At 41.1% G+C, this 20,271-nt stretch overlaps 3 protein-coding genes across 15 annotated transcripts in view; 1 reads left to right on the top strand and 2 right to left on the bottom strand.

Moving 5' to 3' along the window:
• The window catches only part of LOC118390287 (unconventional myosin-XVIIIa-like), a 115,923-nt gene extending 115,646 nt beyond the window's left edge, over nt 1-277 (bottom strand). For all 11 annotated transcript variants that reach the window (XM_052457223.1, XM_052457234.1, XM_052457226.1 and 8 more), the window contains exon 1: nt 134-277. The gene's annotated coding sequence lies outside the window, so the exon portion shown is untranslated. The remainder of the gene's footprint in view (nt 1-133) is intronic.
• Nucleotides 278-2,888: 2,611 nt separating this feature from the next.
• LOC118390285 (gap junction delta-2 protein-like) lies at nt 2,889-10,396 on the bottom strand. Its single transcript, XM_035780689.2, has 2 exons — nt 8,632-10,396; nt 2,889-7,275 (listed from the first exon to the last, which is right to left on the bottom strand). Exon 2 carries the CDS (start codon nt 7,265-7,267, stop codon nt 6,146-6,148), a length of 1,122 nt encoding a protein of 373 aa, XP_035636582.1. The 5' UTR covers nt 7,268-7,275; nt 8,632-10,396; the 3' UTR covers nt 2,889-6,145.
• Nucleotides 10,397-17,717: 7,321 nt separating this feature from the next.
• LOC118390283 (vascular endothelial zinc finger 1-like) overlaps nt 17,718-20,271 on the top strand; it is a 39,670-nt gene continuing 37,116 nt past the window's right edge. For 2 of the 3 annotated variants that reach the window (XM_035780686.2, XM_035780685.2), the window contains exon 1: nt 18,556-18,688. In XM_035780686.2, the coding sequence (XP_035636579.1) occupies nt 18,656-18,688 (33 nt within the window). In that variant the 5' untranslated portion in view covers nt 18,556-18,655. Of the gene's footprint in view, nt 17,929-18,555; nt 18,689-20,271 lie in introns of those variants that run through there. The other variant, XM_035780687.2, reaches the window with a different exon arrangement.

Genomic DNA, 20,271 nt, shown 5'->3' with positions numbered 1-20,271 from the left:
TTTAAGCTGCTTTGCCCTCATTCTTTATCACACTGGTGGCTTCACATGACCAACAGTTTAATCGAGAGCAGAAAGATGTAGCATACACACCGTGGTCTAATTACAAAATAAAAACGAATATTAAGTTACTCACCGCTCAGTGATATGCTGGTTTAGTGTTGGTGAGCAGTCCGATGAAGGGTTGAGTAAGATTGTAAGTAGCTTCAGCAGTTTTATTGCAGTGTCTGCCTTTGCAGGGCAGTCCAGTCGATTAAGGCATGACTTAGAGTCAGCTAGTTTGCAGTGGCCCCTACTGGCTTGTTTGGGGACATTAGACTATAGGGACAGAGGGATCATATGGAAGACCAAACGTGCCATAATTAGAATTAAATTAATAAATGCACACATAAATAGATACATATATGAATAAATAAATAAATGCACAAATAAATAGATAAATAAATGAATGAATGATTGCACATATAAATAGATTAATAAAATAATGAATTAATGGTTGCACATATAAATAGATAAATGAATTGAAATGAAATGATTGATGATTTATTTATGTATTTCTTCCTCCAATATAAGGCACCGGACTACAGCCATATAGTTTTGAACCTAGAAGAAGACGGTGTCACAAAGACGGTGTCACAAAGTGCTATTTTAATTTTAAAAAATTTAATTGTACCTTTATTTAACCAGGCAAGTCAGTTAAGAACATATTCTTATTTTCAGCCTGGGAACAGTGGGTTAACTGCCTGTTCAGGTACAAAACTACAGATTTGTACCTTGTCAGCTGAGGGGTTTGAACTCGCAACCTTCCGGTTACTAGTCCAACACTCTAACCACTAGGCTACGCTGCCGCCCACTATACAGAAACCCAGCCTAAAACCCCAAACAGCAAGCAATGCAGATGTAGAAGCACATGACTTGGAAAAACTCCCTAGACAGGCAGGTTCCTAGGAAAAAACCTAGAGAGGAACCAGGCTCTGAGGGGTGGCCACTCCTCTGCTTGGTGGAGATTATAACAGAACATGGCCATTAAGGCCAGATTGTTCTTCAAGATGTTCAAACGTTCATAGATGACCAGAAGGGTCAAATAACAATAATCACAGTGGTTGTAGAGGGTGCAACAGGTCAGCACCTCAGGAGTAAATGTCAGTTGGCTTTTCATAGCAGAGCATTCAGACAGCAGGTGCTGTAGAGAGAGAGTCAAAAACAGCAGGTCCGGGACAAGGTAGCACGTCCGGTGAACAGGTCAGGGTTCCATAGACGGAGGCAGGACAGTTGAAACTGGAGCAGCAGAACGACCGGACTGGAGACAGATCACTTATTAAACAATAGTAGACACTTAATTAATAAGCTAGCAGCTAGCTAACTATAGTTAAATAAAGAGGAGCATGTTTTCGTGATGGAATAAATAACTAATGTTCGCCTTAGCAATTGTTACTGAGATGAGAGTTGTAAATTCACTTGTATGCAATGTCATTTGCTGATAACTACTTTTTTGAGCCAAAGTGTACTTACTATGCCTGTGATACGTGGTTGTATGCACTAACTGTAAGTCACTCTGGATAAGAGTAAATATGTCATAGCCATTATAACAAAATGGCTTGGATACTTTTAATCAGATCTATTGCTGTCATTTAAAGACATAAATGTGACATAGGTACTTGAATCCTAAATACAGGTACCATTTTCTTTTGTTAAGCTCTGCAGATTTGTCATCTGATTTCTGGAGCCTGGTGGAGATGGATGCAACCATACCACAAGGCAGGGAATTTCTCTGCATCCAGGTTGAGCCATGCTACCAGCAGGAACATGGTGCATCCTGGCAGTAAGTCATGTTTGTCACTAACTTCTATGGTATCTGAAACACAAAGACAACACTTAGAGTTTATGATTCAAAAGGTGTAAAGTAAATGCAAGTCTCATGTCCAGGGTGAATACATTGTTATTAAAGTATACCCCCCCCCCTGCCCTGGCGTCCTACCTGGTCGCATACCTGGTTGACCGGGATGCCAGCGTTGGACATCTGCTACGCCTGGGTCCAGGATGTCCCTAGAGGGGAGGGCCCACCGGCCTCTCTTCCAGGTATGACGACAGCGGCGGAAGAACATCTGGTCCTAATGTAACAGTATAACTTTAGACCGTCCCCTCGCCCACACCCGGGCGCGAACCAGGGACCCTCTGCACACATCAACAACAGTCACCCACGAAGCATCGTTACCCATCGCTCCACAAAAGCCACTGCCCTTGCAGAGCAAGGGGAACCACTACTTCAAGGTCTCAGAGCAAGTGACGTCACCGATTGAAACGCTATTTAGCGCGAACCACCGCTAACGAAACTAGCCGTTTCACATCCGTTACACTAAGGTATGCCAACATCTTCCTGCTCAGGGAAGAGTGGGGACAAGGGGCGATAGACCCATGGCAGAGCAAGGAAGGGTGTTATGGGCGTATTCGACCCACACTAGTTGCTGGCTCCAGGTGGTGGGGTTGTTTTCCACCATAATTTGCAAAAACATTCATTAAAAATTCCTACAATGTGATTTTCTGGGAAAAAAATTCTCATTTTGTCTGTCATAGTTGAAGTACCTATGATGAAATTACCGGCCTCTCTCATCTTTTTAAGTGGAAGAACAATTGGTGGCTGACTAAATACTTTTTTGCCCCACTGTATCTCACATGATGACCATTGGGAAAACAAAACAGATTTTTTTAACACAATAGCATCCTCATCTGGACTGAAGTTGAATGGCATTTGGTTCCTCATATCCAAATGACCATTATTAAGTTCATATGTAGGTGTAGCCTATATCCTTCTTTGTTCTTTGCCTGTTTTGATTATATTTGTATTTTCATACATGGAACAAAACACAATGGTATCCACTGTTTATCCTGGAATTATTTTATTCAATAATCTACTCAATCATGATAACATTGCATTGTTTCAGCTCAGTCAGTAGGGCTGAATCTGTTGTGAAAGTCAGTAAGATAAGCAAAAAACAGCTCAAATCAGCTCAGTAGCGATTTTATACAGCATTGATTAATGGCAGGGATGAAAGATGCCTGGTACACAGTATTTAAAAGTCAATGACATCAATTAACACCAAACAGAACATCTTCATGACACCCCAAAAAAATGTATGACAAAAGAAATCCTGGAGATCAAATTTACCAAACCAGTGTTTGATTATGAAATGAGCTCCCAGTTCTACAAGGCATTTATTTATTTTTTTGTGACCAACTTTTTATTTCATTTTTTCAGAAGGGGGGTTACAGGTACAGTACAGGTATAACAAGTCATATACACTATCAGTCCAAAAATCTAGAACACCTACTCATTCAAGGGTTTTTCTTATTTTTTACTATTTTCTACATTGTAGAATAATAATGAAGACATCAAAACTATGAAATAACACATATGGAGTCATGTAGTAACCAAAGAAGTGTTAAACAAATCTAAATATATGTCATATTTGAGATTCTTCAAATAGCCACCCTTTGCCTTGATGACAGCTTTGCACACTCTTGGCATTCTCTCAACCAGCTTCACCTGGAATGCTTTTCCGACAGCCTTGAAGGAGTACCCACATATGCTGAGCACTTGTTGGCTGCTTTTCCTTCACTCTGCGGTCGAACTCTTTCCCAAACTATCTCCATTTAGTTGAGGTTGGGTGATTGTGGAGGCCAAGTCATCTGATGCAGCACTCCATCACTCTCCTTCTTGGTAAAATAGCCCTTACACAGCCTGGAGGTGTGATGGGTCATTGTCCTGTTGGAAAATAAATGATAGTCCCACTAAGCGCAAACCAGATGGGATGGTGTATCACTGCAGAATGCTGTGGTAGCCATGCTGGTTAAGTGTGCCTTGAATTCTAAATAAATCAGAGACAGTGTCACCAGCAAAGCAGCCCACATCATAACACCTCCTCCTTCATGCTTTACGGTGGGAAATACACATGCAGAGATCATCCGTTCACCCACACAACGTCTCACAAAACACGGCGGTTGGAACCAAAATATCCAATTTGGACTCCAGAATAGACTCCAGACCAAAGGACAAATTTCCACCGGTCTAATGTCCATTGCTCATGTTTCTGTCCATTGCTCATGTTTCTGCCCCAACAAGTCTCTTCTTATTGGTGTCCTTTAGTAGTGGTTTCTTTGCAGCAATTCGACCGTGAAGACCTGATTCATGCAGTCTCCTCTGAACAGTTGATGTTGGGATGTGTCTGTTACTTGAACACTGTGAAGCATTTATTTGGGCTGCAATTTCTGAGGCTGGTTACTCAAATTAACTTATCCTCTGCAGCAGAGGTAACTCTGGGTCTTCCATTCTTGTGGCGGTCCCCGTGATTGCCAGTTTCATCATAGCGCTTGATGGTTTTTGCGACTGAATTTGAAGAAACTTTCAAAGTTCTTGAAATGTTCCATCTTGACTGACCTGATCTTAAAATAATGATGCATTGTTTTTATTTTCTTATTTGAGCTGTTCTTGCCATAATATGGACTTAAACTTTTACCAAATATTCTGTATACCCCCCTTAAAAATATACTTTAAGGAAAATGTTTTTATATACAGTACCAGTCAAAAGTTTGGACACACCTACTCATTCAAGGGGTTTTCTTTCTTTTTACTATTTTCTACATTGTAGAATAATAGTGAAGACATCAAAACGTTGAAATAACACATTCTTCAAATAGCCACACTTTGCCTTGATGACAGCTTTGCACACTCCTGGTATTCTCTCACTCACCTGCTCTCAAGATACCTTGTTAAAGTTACTAAAGTAATCTTCTAATCAAGAGAAAGGGGCCATCTTCTCTTAGATTTTCTAGATATTAGCATGAGGTAAAACTGGTAGTGTAACTAAGAAGAACATTTTATGACAAAAACTGCCAACAAACCACTTTTGTAATAATAACTTGATAAATTGTTTTTTTTTTTTAAGTTTTTATTTTGTATTTAAATGTATATTATATTTGTTGAAATTGTGGCAAGTATAATTTCCTTTTGAAACCATTTCATTGGTTAAATTACAGATGTGATATGAATAGTTGGGTTGTTCGACAATATTAGTGCTTTCTGCATCACTTTGACATTCTAAGTAAAGGTTTTGCACAAATAAAAGCCTGTTATATTTAATAAAGTGCCCTGTAATATAGACCACATGGAAAATTAAATCAATCAGATTTTGTATATGAATTCAACTTACTAAAGTGCCTCTGTGCATCCTCTGTGACTTTTAGGAAGATTTTAAAGATTTTTAACCCACTTAACCACAACATTTCTCCAAGTTTTCACCATCATTATAAAGCCTTGGTTATGTTGGAAAAGTCATTTCTGAAGAGTATTATTTATTTTATGTCATTAGTGATTCATTTTAAGATTATATTTTTTTAGGTCAACCCTGTTATCTCAACTGGACTGTTTGAGTATGGTTAAACTATTCAAAAGAGACACTGAACATGATCTCATAGTCAAATCATTGTGTATATGCCAGTTCTACTCTTTATGACCATTTTCTGGTGTTTTGTGGTGGAAAATCAAGCAGGTCCAGCATAACACATCAATCCTATTACCCCTAGATAGGCCAGAAATTATTTAACAATTAAACATTTTTGGTGAAGCTTGCATTCAATTGCCCCTCCCTGTTGCACACAACAAGCTTCCATTCCCCCTGTCACAGGGGGATTTATTGCTGATTTAAGATTAAATCACCACCCTGTTACGGTCAACCTTGTTACTTTATTTGGCACTTATTAGGCACATACTATAGTCGTTTGTTTTATGTAACCTACTGAAATGGGCAAATGGGTTTTTCATTAGGCTGTACATGTGCTCTTTATGATAGAATGTTAAAATTAGGTGAAATAAAACTTCCTATTTTTTTTCAATACTCAAACGGCACCAAAGTGGTTACATATTAAAGTTGATCATTTCTACCCATGTACACAGAAATGTGAGCACATCCAGTTTTCAATGCTTTTGCTGGCTATGGGTACTCCTATGGAATTTCTAAAGATTCACTGCAAAAGACTCAAAGGACTATTACTTTTGCAGTCTTACTGTAAACAACTGTAATCCATCTTCAGTTGATTGGAAGAAGCAAAAGAAGAATATTCAACGGAAAGAAAAAATACACAGTTTGACAGTTCACAGCCAGGATTTCTTGCCTCTGCCTATTTTAGTTATGTTGGCCAGTTTGGCCTTAGTGCGTTCTTTCTCATCTGGGCTTCTCTTGGAGGTGCACTCTACTGTGGAGTCAGTCTCAAAGGAGATGGCTGGGGTGTGGGTGGGCAACACTCCACTGCTCTTCTCCTGGGACATGGGAGGGGAGGTCTGCAGGACCACCCTGCCTCGTAGGGAGTGTTTGAGCTGCAGCAGCAGAGGGTTGTGGTTGTGATACAGGTCCACAAGTTCCACAGGGTCCCTCTCTGGCTCGCAGCATGTAGAGCAGGCAGAGCACAGCACACGGAAAATATAGACCCAGCCCAGGTAGTGCAGCTCCACAATGTTCAGGATGAAGCATCCCAGGCTGATGCTGAACATGAAGTTGAGGAAGATGGTCTTCTCTGTGGCACGAGACACAAAACAGTCAGTCCAGTTAGGACAGGGGTAGGTCTCACAGCGGAACAGTTGAGGCACTTCAAAGCCAAACAGGTAGTACTGGCCCACCAGGAAGGCTATCTCCATGATGGAGCGCAGCACCACGTGAATGATGTAGGTCAGCAGCACTTGGCTGGACAGCTCGGTGGGATCCTTCCCCACCTCCCGCAAGTCCTCCTCCAGCAGGCTCTGCTCCAAATACCCCCCCTCCCGGGCGCCCCACTCCTTCTCATAGCAGGGGTTGAAGGAGCGGTTGCTGGCCTCCAGGGTTTCCCCATCCTCCACCCCTACATGTTTGAGACTTTCACGTGCAGGAGGAGGCTTGGCGACCTCATGGATCTTCTCAGGCTCTAACTTCTCATCCTTGGCTATCTTGTGCAACACATAGACAATGTAGAAGATAGACGGTGTGGAGACGAGCACTATCTGGAAGACCCAGAAACGCAGGTGTGAGACTGGGGCGAAGGTGTCGTAGCAGACGTTGTTGCAACCAGGCTGCAGGGTGTTGCAGGTGAACTTGGACTGCTCATCGCTGTACACTGCATCCCCCACCAGGGTCACCAGCAGGATGCGGAAGATGAGGAGCATGGTCAGCCAGATCTTGCCGATCACCGTGGAGTGGTTCTGAACCTCCGTTAAGAAGCGACCAAGAATGGACCAGTCTCCCATTTCTTAACCTGGGGGAACACAGATGAAAAACAAACAGCAGAGGCCTATGGTGTGTTGAACCCACCACACTACAATATTATGCCCCACAGGCAAATCAACATTAGTGCTACAGTCTTTGAAGGAGTGAAACATGGATGGAACCTGCGCATCTGCAGCGCTGATGTATTTCCTTGTAATTTATCAAGGTCTTTAATGAGTGAGCCATCAGCACAGTTTAGTCTCACTACTGAATATGAAGTGTCTATTGCGGGAGGGGCACATGCTAAGTCAGCAGAACCATGAAGCCATAAAACAGGTCAACACATAATATGTCATCCAACATCCTCCAAGAGGGGCCTCAAAATACTTTCACAATGTCACACAACATACTTAAGACACAGTATACTGTAGACTATGTTGGAACATGTCTCTATGTGTTATGTAGATGTACTTGGCTCAAGGGATCTGGAATATTCTAAATAATATGAGAAAATGCTTAATTTGATACATGAAATGATTATGTAGAAAGAGAAAATTAAATATAGGTTATTCTCCATAATACCAACACAACTCTTCATTATCCCTGACAGACTCCGCTCTTCATTATCCCTGACAGACACAGCTCTACACGATCCCTGACAGACACCGCTCTTCCTTATCCCTGACAGACACCACTCTTCATTATCCCTGACAGACACCGCTCTTCATTATCCCTGACAGACACTGCCCTACATTAACCCTGACAGACACCGCTCTACATTATCCCTGACAGACACAGCTCTACATTATTCCTGACAGACACTGCCCTACATTAACCCTGACAGACACCCCTCTACATTATCCCCGACAGACACAGATCTACACGATCCCTGACAGACACCCCTCTACATTATCCCTGACAGACACTGCCCTACATTAACCCTGACAGACACCGCTCTACATTATCCCTGACAGACACAGCTCTTCATTATCCCTGACAGACACTGCTCTACATTATCCCTGACAGACACCGCTCTACATTATCCCTGACAGACACCGCTCTACATTATCCCTGATAGACACTGGTCTTCATGATCCCTGACAGACACCGCTCTACATTATCCCTGATAGACACCGATCTTCATTATCCCTGACAGACACCGCTCTACATCATTCCTGACAGACACCGCTCTACATTATTCCTGACAGACACACAAACTACAGTACATCATGAACTAATAAGAACAATACCTCAATAATTGTATAAATCTCAATCATTTGTAAATGTAGCCTACCCCTCCACTCAACCTAGTCCATAACAGTCCATAGTGAAAAGAAAAACACTGACTGCAGACTGTCATTGTCCAAAAATAAAATCCTAATGAGTGATTATTGGAGGAACTTACCTTGGGAAAATGTATTTCTTTCCGATCCAAATCTGGAAAAATGCCAAAGCAAGCAATCTGCATAACTATCTTTGAAGTGGGAGCTGGTCGTTGGACGTTATGGAGTCTATTGAGCTGGATGAGGAGAGAATGGGCTGACCACACATATTCCCTAACTCCATCTGAAACACTCATTGTACTGTATGTGAACAAAGGCGTTCAATGTACAGTGGGACAAAGATTTAAATGCACAATGGGGGGCACCTTTTCTAAACAGCCGTTCAGTCAAGCACAGAGTTCAAAGAACGTGCTGGAAAAATTGTCAACAATACTAATTCGTAAATAGATATTTGTTTGCCTTTAAAAGGTAGAGCTGAGGAATTGGAATAAAAATAAATCATGTGCGACTGCTTATACACCCATACCTACTTTTACTCTTATTTACTTTAAAAGGTTATGTAATATTGTAACAGTATAATATTTACCTCATCTATCATAAATGCAATAATCACAAATTAACCAATAAAACTAAGAATTATTATTAATGTTATTAATGACACTGTTATTAATGAGGCTGGGTTTGGGTCAATTTGGTGTACAGTGCATTCGGAAAGTATACAGAACCCTTGATTTTTGACCCGTTTTGCTACATTATAGCCTTATTTCAAAATGGATGAAATAGTTTCTTCCCTCATCAATCTACACACAATACCACATAATAACAAAGCAAAAACTGGTTTTCATAAAAAGTTAAATATCACATTTACACAAGTATTCAGACCCTTTGCTCAGTACTTTGTTGAAGAACCTTTGGCAGTGACTAGAGCCTTGATTCTTCTTGGAAATTATGCTAACAGCTTGACACACCTGCATTTGTGGAGTTTCTCTCATTCTTCTCTGCAGATCCTCTCAAGCTCTGTCTAGTTGGATGGGGAGCGTCGCTGCGTAGCTCTTTTCAGGTCTCTCCAGAGATGTTCGATCAGGTTCAAGTTCGGGCTCCGGCTAGGCCACTCAAGGACATTCAGAGACTTGTCCCGAAGTCACTGTGTGCTTGGGGTCATTGTCCTGTTGGAAGGTGAACCTTCACCCCAGTCTGAGGTCCTGAGCACTCTGGAGCAGGTTTTCATCAAGGATCTATCTGTACTTTGCTCTATTCATCTTGCCCTCAACCCTGACTAGTCTCCCAATCCATGCCGATGAAAAACATCCCCACAGCATGATGCTGCCACCACCATGCTACACCGTAGGGATGGTGCCAGGTTTCCTCCAGATGTGACGCATGGCATTTATGCATTTAGGCCAGTTCCATCTTGGTTTCATCAGGCCAGAGGATCTTGTTTCTCATGGTCTGAGTCCTTTTAAGTGCCTTGGCAAACTTCAAGTGAGCTGTCTTGTGCCTTTTACTGAGGAGTGGCCACTCTACTATAAAAACCTGATTGGTGGAGTGCTGCAGAGATGGTTGTCCTTCTGGAAGGTTCTCCACAGAGGAACTCTGGAGCTCTGTCAGAGTGACCATCAGGTTTTTGGTCAAATCCTTGACCAAGGCCCTTTACCACGATTGCTTAGTTTGGTCGGGTGACCAGCTCTAGTCTCGGTGGTTCCAAACTTCAACCATTTAAAAATGATCAATGGAAACATTATGCACGTGAGCACATTTCGAGTCTCATAGCAAAGGGTCTGAATACTTATTTAAATAAGGTATTTCTATTTCTGTTTGTATACATTTGTAAAAATGTCTAAACATCTGTTTTTGCTTGTTCTTGAAGAGAGGTGCATTCCATATGGTTTAGTCTGACGGTAAGAAGCACGCTCTCTCCTCTCACCTGTGATAACACTTCCTGGTCACCTGTAGACCTGTGACCAATGACCTATAACCAACATAGAGATGGAAAGAGGTCTCAACTTTGTATCTGTGCCATTGTGGCGACTGTGACAGCATGGGAAGTGCCATTGGAGCTATCTCCAGGGTCTTCACTAGTTACCACAGACTCAAATTCATAATTATGTCTAAACCCCACCTCTTTCTAAAATGTACTTTTTAAAATCTGATTTTAAACCAAACCCTAGCCTTAACCGTAACCAAACTGCTAATCTTATGCCTAACCCCAACCTTAAATTAAGACCAAAAAGCTCATTTGAGTCTTTATTCATTTTTAAGATAGACTTTGTGGCTTTGGTAACGAGTGACAACCATGTTTGAAAGAAGTTTAAAGCTAATATTGGTGATGTACCGCCACCTGCAGTGCTGGAGTCCTGAACCAGATCATACGTGTCATTAATTTATTGTGGCCACTAGATGGCGGTGATATAGCTTAAAGCCATTTACAAATCATAGCAAGACATTGCTCTGATCATTGTCTGATTGCTCCCAACTAATTACTGTATATATGAATGAACAACGCAATTGACACCATTCATTCCTATATGAAGACTCAATTAATTTATCCTTAACTTCTTCTTTATGAGATTTTTAAATAATCAGTTCAAAGACATACATCTGGAGTATTAGAAACTATTATTAGTACCATGATTGTCTTCAAGAACGGCTTTATCTCTTGAGAGGGGGCAGTCGTTCTCCCCTGCTCCCAACCCATTGTAATCTCCACCCAGTTGACTACTGTGCTGCATGGCTATGTCCATGCAAAAATGGGTCATATCCAAGTTGATATCTCTATGCATATAAACCCCCTCCCTGACACCCAAAAGTGCTCATTACATTTTGAATGCTTAGCAGGACAGAAAATGGTCCAAATCACACACTTATCAAGAGAACATTCCTGGTCATCCCTACTGCCTCTGATCTGGCGGACTCACAAAGTGTTGGAGTGAGTGTTGGAGTGTGACCGTGGCAATCTGTAAATGTAAAAAACAAGAGAATTGTACCATCTCATTTGCTTAATATAAGGAATTTTTAATTATTCATACTTTTGATACTTAAGTATATTTTAGCAACTACATGTTGATACTTAAGTATATTTAAAAACAAATACTTTTAGAAATTGACTCAAGTAGTATTTTACTGGGTGCCTTTCACTTTTACTTGAGTCATTTTCTATTGAGGTATCTTTCCTTTAACTCAAGTATGATAATTGAGTACTTTTTCCTCCACTGCTATTTTATACATATAAATTGGATGACATATTCAGCAAATTACCAGCAGAGGGAGTTCCCTTTGAATCCATTTGCCCATTCACTGTGTTGGTGGTGCTCAAAACATGTATAACTTCAGAAGTAGCAGAGAGCCCCACACTGGAAATGTAATGTACTTGTAGAGTATATTGGACTCATCATTGTAGTGTCTTAAAGAAAGACCAAAATATTTTAAATTCCCCAACTTTATTCAATTATTTCTCAATAACACTTTTGGATACAGACTTCAAAGGTACAGTTGAAGTCAGAAGTTACGTACACATTTTTGTTTTTCAAGTGTTTTTCAAGCACTCCACACATTTCTTGTTAACAAACTATAGTTTTGGCAAGTCGGTTAGGACATCTACTTTGTGCATGACACAAGTAATCTTTCCAACAATTGTTTACAGAGAGATGATTTCACTTATCACAATTCCAGTGGGTCAGAAGTTTACATACACTAAGTTGACTGTGCCTTTAAACAGCTTGGAAAGATCCAGAAAATGATGTCATGGCTTTAGAAGCTTCTGATAGGCTATTTGACATCATTTGAGTCCATTGGAGGTGTACCTGTGGATGTATTTCAAGGCCTATCTTCACACTCAGTGCCTCTTTGCTCAACATCATGGGAAAATCTAAATAAATCAGCCAAGACCTCTGAAAAAAAATTGTAGACCTCCATATGTCTGGTTCATCCTTGGGAGCAATTTCCAAATGCCTGAAGGTACCACATTCATCTGTACAAACAATAGTATGCAAGTATAAACACCATGGGACCACACAGCTGTCATACCGCTCAGGAAGGAGATGCGTTCTGTCTCCTAGAGATGAATGTACTTTGGTGCAAAAAGTGCAAATCAATCCCAGAACAACAGCAAAGGACCATGTGAAGATGCTGGAGGAAACCAGTACAAAATTATCTATATCCACAGTAAAACGAGTCCTATATCGACATAACCTGAAAGGCCGCTCAGCATGGAAGAAGCCACTGCTCCAAAACCGCCATAAAAAAGCCAGACTACGGTTTGCAACTACACATGGGGACAAATATCGTACTTTTTGGAGAAATGTCCTCTGGTCTGATGAAACAAAAATATAACTGTTTGGCCATAATGTCCATTGGGGGGAAAAAGGGGAGGCTTTCAAGCCGAAGAACACCATCCCAACCACAGGGGTGGCAGCATCATGTTGTGGGGGTGTTTTGATGCAGGAGGGACTGGTGCCCTTCACAAAATAGATGGCATCGTGAGGAAGGACAATGATGTGGATATATTGAAGCAACATCTCAAGACATCAGTCAGGAAGTTAAAGCTTGGTCGCAAATGGGTCTTCCAAATGGACAATGACCCCAAGCAGACGACCAAAGTTGTTGCAAAATGGCTGAAGGACAACAAAGTCAAGGTACTGGAGTGGCCATCACAAAGCCCTGACCTCAATCCTATAGAATATATCTGGGCAGAACTGAAAAAGTGTGTGCAAGCAAGGAGGCCTACAAACCTGACTCAGTTACGCCAGCTCTGTCAGGAGGAATAGGCCAAAATTCACCCAACTTATTGTGGGAATCTTGTGGAAGGCTACCCGAAATGTTTGACCCAAGTTAAACAATTGAATGGCAATGCTACCAAATACCATTTGAGTGTATGTAAACTTCTGACCCACTGGGAATGTGATGAAAGAAATAAAAACTGAAATAAATCATTTTCTCTACTATTATTCTGACATTTCACATTCTTAAAACAAAGTGGTGATCCTAACTGACCTAAAATGGGGAATGTTTACTAGGATTAAATGTCATGAATTGTGAAAAACTGAGTTTAAATGTATTTGGCTAAGGTGTATGTAAACTTCCGACTTCAACTGTATGCCAAACGTCATACCCCAAAGAACCTTTCTATGGATTTAATTTCAGGAAGCTTCAAAACATTATAACACAACGTGCACAAACTGGTTGAATCAACCAAGTCTCAACGTAATTTGCCAATGTATTCTGAATTCGAATCTACATTGAAAATACATTTTGATTTGAAAAAAGTCATCAAAAAGTAATCAACTGTTGTTTTGAGCATGACATTTCAACCACAGGATTATGTCATCATGGTAACTACATTTCAACATAGACAAACCCTGTGTAAAATATGAATTTGTACCTTTAAAACAACAGCAGATTTTCAAAGTTACTGTATAAACACTATCAGAAAACAAAAAACAATTGGCTGGGCATCATCTCCTACTGGAGAACATATCTATGTAAAGCTACCTTTTGGTCTTTCATCCAGGTACTATAGCTGCTCTTAGCAATGTGGGTGTATTTACATACTCTAGTGTTGCTTTCAATTGTTTGGGTTACACAAAAACAGTCCACGGGAAGGCAGAAGTTAAATACTATTCTATTTCTACCTACAGGGCTGGTGGGCAGGTCATTTGGTTGTTATTGCAGGGGGATTTGAGACCAAAAATAATCGTATTATTAAACAGACTTGTGGGGGAAATTTATCTTGACATGAGGTAAGCAGAGATGAAGTGGGTTACTTTAAATGGATTAAAAATGAAAAGCTGAAATGTCTTGAATCAATAAGTATTCAACCCCTTTCATGGCAAGTCTAAATAAGTTCAGGAGTAAAACTTTGCTTATCAAGTAACATAATAAGTTGCATGGGCTCACACTGTTTAACATGATTTTTGAATGACTACCTCATCTCTCTATCCCACGCATACAATTATCTGTAAGGTCCTTCAATCGAGCAGTGAATTTCAAACACAGATTCAACCACAAAGACCAGGGAAGTTTTCCAATGCTTTGCAAAGAAGGGCACCTATAGGTATAAAAAATCTGACATTGAACATCCCTTTGAGCATGGTGAAGTTATTAATTACATGTTGGATAGTGTATCAATACACTCAGTCACTACAAAGATACAAGCATCCTTCCTTGCAGACAAGCTAAATGACTTCTATGTGCACTTTGAGGCAAGCAACACTGAAGCATGCATGAGAGCACCAGCTGTTCCGGACAACTGTGTGATCACACTCTCCGTAGCCGATGTGAGTAAGACCTTTAAACAGGTCAACATTCACAAGGCCATGGGGCCAGATGGATTACCAGAATGTGTGCTCAGAGCATGCGCTGACCAACTGGCGAGAGTTTTCATTGACATTTTTAAACTGTCCCTGACCGACTCTGTAATACCTACATGTTTCAAGCAGGCCACCATAGTCCCAGTGACCAAGAACCCTAAGGTAACCTGCCTAAATGACTCCTGAACCGTAGAACTCACATCTGTGGCCATTAAGTGCTTTGAAAGGCTGGTCATGGCTCACATCAACATCATCATCCCAGAAACTCTAGACCCACCCTAATTTGCATAACAACAGATCCATAGATGACGCCATCTCTATTGCATGATCGCACCTAGACAAAAGGAACACCTACGTGAGAATGCTATTCATTGACTACAGCTCAGCGTTCAACACCATAGTGCCCTCAAAGCTCATCACTAAGCTAAGGACCCTGAGACTAAACACCTCCCTCTGCAACTGGATCCTGGACTTCCTGATGGGCCGTCCCCAGGTGGTAAGGGTAGGCAAAAACACATCTGCCACGCTGATCCTCAACAAAGGAGCCCCTCAGGGGTGTGTGCTTAGTCCCCTCATGTGTTCCCTGTTCACCCACTACTACGAAGCCAACCACAACTTTAACACCATCATTAAGTTTGCTGACAGCACAATGGTGGTAGGTCTGATCACCGACAACGATGAGATAGCCTATAGGGAGGAGATCCGAGACCTGGCGGTGTGGTGCCAGTGTAACGGATGTGAAACGGCTAGCTTAGTTAGCGGTGGTACGCGCTAAATAGCATTTCAATCGATGACGTCACTTGCTCTGAGACCTTGAAGTAGTAGTTCCCCTTGCTCTGCAAGGGCCGCGGCTTTTGTGGAGCGATGGGTAACGATGCTTCGTGGGTGACTGTTGTTGATGTGTGCAGAGGGTCCCTGGTTCGCGCCCGGGTATGCGCGAGGGAACGGTCTAAAGTTATACTGTTACACCAGGACAACAACCTCTCCTTCAACGTGATCAAGACAAATGATCTGATCGTGGACTACAGGAAAAGGAGGGGCGAGCACGCCCCCATTCACATTGACGGGGCTGTAGTGGAGCAGGTCGAGAGCTTCAAGCTCATTAGTGTCCACATCACCAACAAATTACCATGGTCCAAACACACCAACACAGTCATGAAGAGGGCAAGAGGGCCTATTTCCCCTCAGGAGACTGAAAAGATTTGGCATGGGTCCTCAGATCCTCAAAAAGTTCTACAGCTGCACCATCGAGAGCATCCTGGCTAGTTGCATCGTCGCCTGGTATGGCAACTGCTCAGCATCCAACCGCACGGCGCTACAGAGGGTAGTGTGTACGGGCCAGTACATCACTGGGGCCAAGCTTCCTGCCATCCAGGACTTTTATACCAGGCGATGTCAAAGACTCCAGTCACCCTAGTCATAGACTTATCTCTGCTACCGCACGGCCAACGGTACCAGAGCGCCAAGTCAAGGTCCAAAAGGCTCCTTTAACAACTTTTACCCCCAAGCCATAAGACTGCTGAACAGTTAATCAAATGGCTACCTGGACTATTTTCCATTGACCCCACCTATTTTTTTTTACGCTGCCGCTACTCAGTTTATTATCTATGCATAGTCACTTTACCCCTACCTGCATGTACATATTACCTCAATTTCCTCGACTAACCTGTACCCTCGTACATTGACTCGATACCGGTACCCCCTGTATATAGTCTCGTTATTGTTATTTTATTGTGTTACCTTTATTTTTTACTTTAGTTTATTTAGTTCATATTTTCTTAACTCTTATTTTTCTTAAAACTACATGTTTGGTTAAGGGCTTGTAAGTAAGCATTTCACGGTAAGTCTACACTTGTTGTATTCGGCACAAAATAACATTTAATTTAATTTGAATAACCATTGAGCACAAATGTATTGCTCTGACAATGTTTAACGTCAGATTAGTTAACAAGTCTGTACTGAAAACAGAAATTAACTATTATTTCTGGAACATAACCTCCAGGCAGGGATGCCATCTAAATGTGGAAGAGTCACTGCTCGGGCAGCTCCAACATTATGCTATAGGCTATAACTGGAGGTATTTCACAGCTGGTACTTACAGGGCATAGGTGGAGAGAAAGAAAAAACTCCTGAGGCTAACCTATATGAAATGAATACTTGGGGTAGCCTTTTAAAATACTCTAGGGGAGATTGGGTCATATAGGAGAAGGTCATTGTTGCTATTCTCTAGATTATTGCCATGCTACCCTGCTGCCAACATACTTGGGATCAATGAGTGAATGAGGGCTCCAGAGGGGAGAGGTGTTTAGCGTGAGTTATACGGATACAGAAGCCAGTGTCACAAAGCCTTACGATCAGGAAGAAGGCAGCCAGTGACACACACATCTCTTACATTTTATTTTATGTAATTTTAACTCAGTTGCTGGAGAGGGAGGAAACTGCTCAGGGATTTCACCATGAGGCCCACTGTGACATTAAAACAGTTACAGAGTTTAATGGCTGTGATAGGAGAAAACTGAGGCTGTATCAACAACATAGTTACTCCACAATACTAACCTAATTGACAGAGTGAAAAGAAGGAAGCCTGTACAAAACATGCATCCTGTTTGCAACAAGGCACTAAAGTAATGCTACAACAAATGTGTCAAAGCATGTGTCCTGAATACAAAGTGTTATGTTTTGGGCAAATCCAATACAACATATTACTGAGGACAGCTCTCCATACATTCAAGCATAGTGGTGGCTGCATCATATTATGGGTATGCTTGTAATCGTTCGGGATTGGGGAGATTTTCAGGATAGAAAAAAAAGACAAAATGGAACTAAGCCCAGGCAAAATCCTAGAAAAAACCCTGTTTCAGTCTGCTATCCACCAGACACTGGGAGATGAATTCACCTTTCAGCAGGACAATAATCTAAAACACAAGGCCAAATTTACACAGGAGTTGCTTGCCAAGAGGACAGTGAATGTTCCTGAGTGGCCGAGTTACAGTTTTGACTTAAATCTGCTTGAACAACTAAGGAAAGACCTGAAAATGATTGTCTAGCAATTATCAACAAACAATTTGACAGAGGTTGGGCCAGGTTACTGGATCGAATCCAGGAGCTGACGAGGTAAACATCTGTCGTTCTGCCCACTGTTCCCCTGTAGGCCGTCATTGTAAATAAGAATTTGTTCTTAACTGACTTGCCTGGTTAAAAAAATGTTTAAAGTGTTTTTATCAAAAGCAATTACTTGTGCATGTGAGAACATAGAATCATACTAATTGCATGCTTAATATGGCCTAGGCTACGTCACTTTTGTTTTGAGCCGACTTCGCCATGGACTTTGAACGGGGCACCTGGCTCATGCACGGGATGTAGCCCGGTTCAAAAAACTAATGCAACCCGTAGTCTGACGACTCCCGCTTAAATTATTCCGCTGCTTTGTCGTTCGCTACATACTTTCATTGCCGAGAATAAACTAACGTCCGTCGATGTAGCGTAGCGTTTGACCGGAGCAAGGTGTTTGTGTAACCAGGCAAGGTAGCCCGTACCAGTTAGTCGAATACCCTCACTGATCAACTCTACCATTTATTTAATGCCCCCTCACGTAGTTATATATTGTATTTAATATATGTTGGATATTCATTCTATATAATTACTATTTATGTGAATCATTTGTTGTGCTAAAAATAAGTGATACACTTTGATATGACAACTACAGTACTACCCCCCACACAAAAAAATGCTTTAGAAGTGGAACAGTCCAAGGGTTACAGGAAGTTGTAGCAGCTGCCATGTTTGGCTGCTTTGTTCAGGTTTCTTGAAGGTTTCCTGCAGATTTTTTTAAAGTGTTGCAATGGAACCGAGCTGGAGTACATTTCTATTTCAAGTAAGTACCTTTTGATACCCGAAAAGTACGACAATTGACGGAATAACTAGCAAACTCAAGACATTTATGGTTTGACGTTTTTCAAATGTATAATTTTAGGTAAAGCTATCCAAGCAAAACAATGGTAAATAACATCCAGGCTTCCAGCTGTGAGGTAGCTAGGGCATGACGCTAAGATAAATCAGTTATTTTCGCTTTCATTTTTTTTGTATTACTATGGTGGTAAATATTTTTTTTAACTTAATTATTATTTAAGTTAGCTTGTTAGATCAACGCCGGCAAACACCAGGGATCACTCGCAGGCTCCAAGAACGCCACCGTTACGAGCCAGCCAATCTGTCTCTTGTTTTTTGTTGTTGCCCCGAACCATTGATGCGTTTTTTTGCTGTTTGATGGTGGGAATTTACTTTATAAACAACGTCTCCATATAGCTAAAATATTCGTCCAGACATAACTCGAAAACGAAAAATACTTTACCGATTGACTTTTACTTCCTTACTATTTCGCTCGTCAGCGTTGAACGTTTCCCTTACCACCTCAAGTCGAAATAGCCAACTAGTTAACTAGCTTAGCTAGCTAAACATTGTGACTGCGGGTAGAGAGAGAATTCAAACTATGCACGCATGAAAGCAGTGTTGTTGCCCCATTTATTTCAGTGTGCGACATCCTGATTCAGTGATGGAGATTTCAATCTATAACGTCACTGTATACATATCTCCGATATAGCTCGACGAACTAACGTCAGAAGTTCAACTAGATTGTTCAACATGGGTAACTGGTCACATTTGTCTATTTTTGTCTTTGGCCTGCATTCAAGCAAATGACTTCTCTTACCAGTTTCCATTACTAGTCTACATCATACTCGCTGCACCAACTTGTATCGTATTTGGTTTATCATAAAATAGGACATGTTCTTTTTAGTGTGCATTCAGTCAAATGTTGTCCCCAGTTTAGTTTATACAGCTACTGCGTGTTTTGGCAAGAAGCTATAAACACAGGCATAGCCTACAACTGTGGCAGTGAGGGGGTAAAAAAATCGATAGATACATCGGGATATTATTTTTAATGATAGTCAAAACTATTGGATATTTCGTAATATAATTGTTGTACTAGTTTGCTGTGCCTGCACCAAAATTCCAGAATTTTTCCTTAACTTTTTCTCTATCTTCTATTTTAAATAGGGAACAAATGTGTTTTCATCACTTATTTTGGTGACTGATAAACATTTTCTAATGGCTCTCTTGTCCCTCTGCAATATGTTTGGAACATGGAATTGCAATAAATTCACTGTCAAATCATGATACATATCGTATAGGCACTGAAGTACTGTGATATCGTTTCGTGTGGTCAGTGGCAAGTAGCAGCCCTAATATGTGGTGGAATGATTTTGATTAGTGCTTGTTTTTCAACAAATTAAGGTCAAGGAAACATCATAGCCTCGGATGTTATACATTAGCTGACTTCTTGTGTTTTGTCTATTGGATCCTTAAGGAGAGTTGTGGCAAGCTCCACAAAAACAAAACTATTCAACCCATTAGGCCTACACAGATATGGGCCTACAATGTGGCATTTCAAGTAATGGT

The sequence above is a fragment of the Oncorhynchus keta genome, chromosome 11 (genome assembly GCF_023373465.1).
Source record: "Oncorhynchus keta strain PuntledgeMale-10-30-2019 chromosome 11, Oket_V2, whole genome shotgun sequence".
Taxonomy (NCBI): Eukaryota; Metazoa; Chordata; class Actinopteri; order Salmoniformes; family Salmonidae; genus Oncorhynchus; species Oncorhynchus keta.
This window is presented reverse-complemented; position numbering and strand designations above follow the sequence as displayed.